Source organism: Ochlerotatus camptorhynchus, unplaced genomic scaffold (genome assembly GCF_037179485.1).
Source record: "Ochlerotatus camptorhynchus isolate MF236.1 unplaced genomic scaffold, CSIRO-AGI_Acam_v1.1 ptg000211l, whole genome shotgun sequence".
NCBI lineage: Eukaryota > Metazoa > Arthropoda > Insecta > Diptera > Culicidae > Ochlerotatus > Ochlerotatus camptorhynchus.
The window spans coordinates 4,860,768-4,861,601 of record NW_027040701.1 but is presented as its reverse complement, the minus strand read 5'-3'; the positions used below and the strand labels follow the sequence as shown (position 1 = coordinate 4,861,601).

The 834-nt window shown below is 45.6% G+C and overlaps 1 protein-coding gene across 1 annotated transcript; it reads right to left on the bottom strand.

Annotated features, from left to right (window-relative positions):
* Positions 1-208: 208 nt before the first annotated feature.
* LOC135703217 (uncharacterized) lies at positions 209-634 on the bottom strand. Its single transcript, XM_065224339.1, has one exon. It carries the CDS (start codon positions 632-634, stop codon positions 209-211), a length of 426 nt encoding a protein of 141 aa, XP_065080411.1.
* Positions 635-834: the final 200 nt, after the last annotated feature.

The following is an 834-nucleotide window of genomic DNA, read 5'->3' as shown; positions in this document are numbered from 1 at the left end:
TATAGTTTTCAAAGTCTAATGCCTGGTTGTTTGCTGGTAGATATTTGTGCTTATCCTGGATATAATTATTTTGTAAGGTATATTCTAGATACGTTCTGAATTTTTCAAACAAAGCTATCAAGATGTTATAAAGGGTGTCCCCCATAAAATTGCATCACGGAAAAAACGCTGGAGAAAAGTATCTAGTTGACCGATCCTTTTCAAACTTTCAGATAATATAATATGTCCCATTAGTAAACTTTTGGTTCTGTACAACATCTGTCTGAAGCTTCTTCCGTACGGAAACCCACTTTTTCTTCATGTCTTCCTCAGATTTGACCTCCTTGGGATGCTTCCGTAGTGCCTGTTTCATAATAGCCCAGTATTTTTCGATGGGCCTTAGTTTCGGTGCGTTGGGGCGGTTCATGTCCTTGGGTGCGAAAGTGACCCCGTTGGCTTCGTACCGCTCCAGGACAACATTTGAATAGTGGTACGAAGCTAGATCCGGCCAGAAGATCGTAGGGCCCTCGTGTAGCTTCAACAGAGGAAGCAGTCGCTTCTGTAGGTACTCCTGGTAGATCTCCCCGTTTACAGTCCCGGTAGTGACGAACGGTGCACTCCGTTTGCCACATGAGCAGGTCGCTTGCCAAATCATGTATTTCTTGGCCAACTTTGAAAGTGTCTGCTTCCTTACTTCCTTCGGAACATCAAACTTGTGCTGGGCGGCGAAGGACAGTAGCCCGGAAGCTGCCAGAAGTCCGCCTTGACGTAAGTCTCATCATCCATGATGAGACAATGAGATTTCGTCAGCATCTGGGTGTACCGTTTCCGGGCCCGTGACTTTCCCACCATATT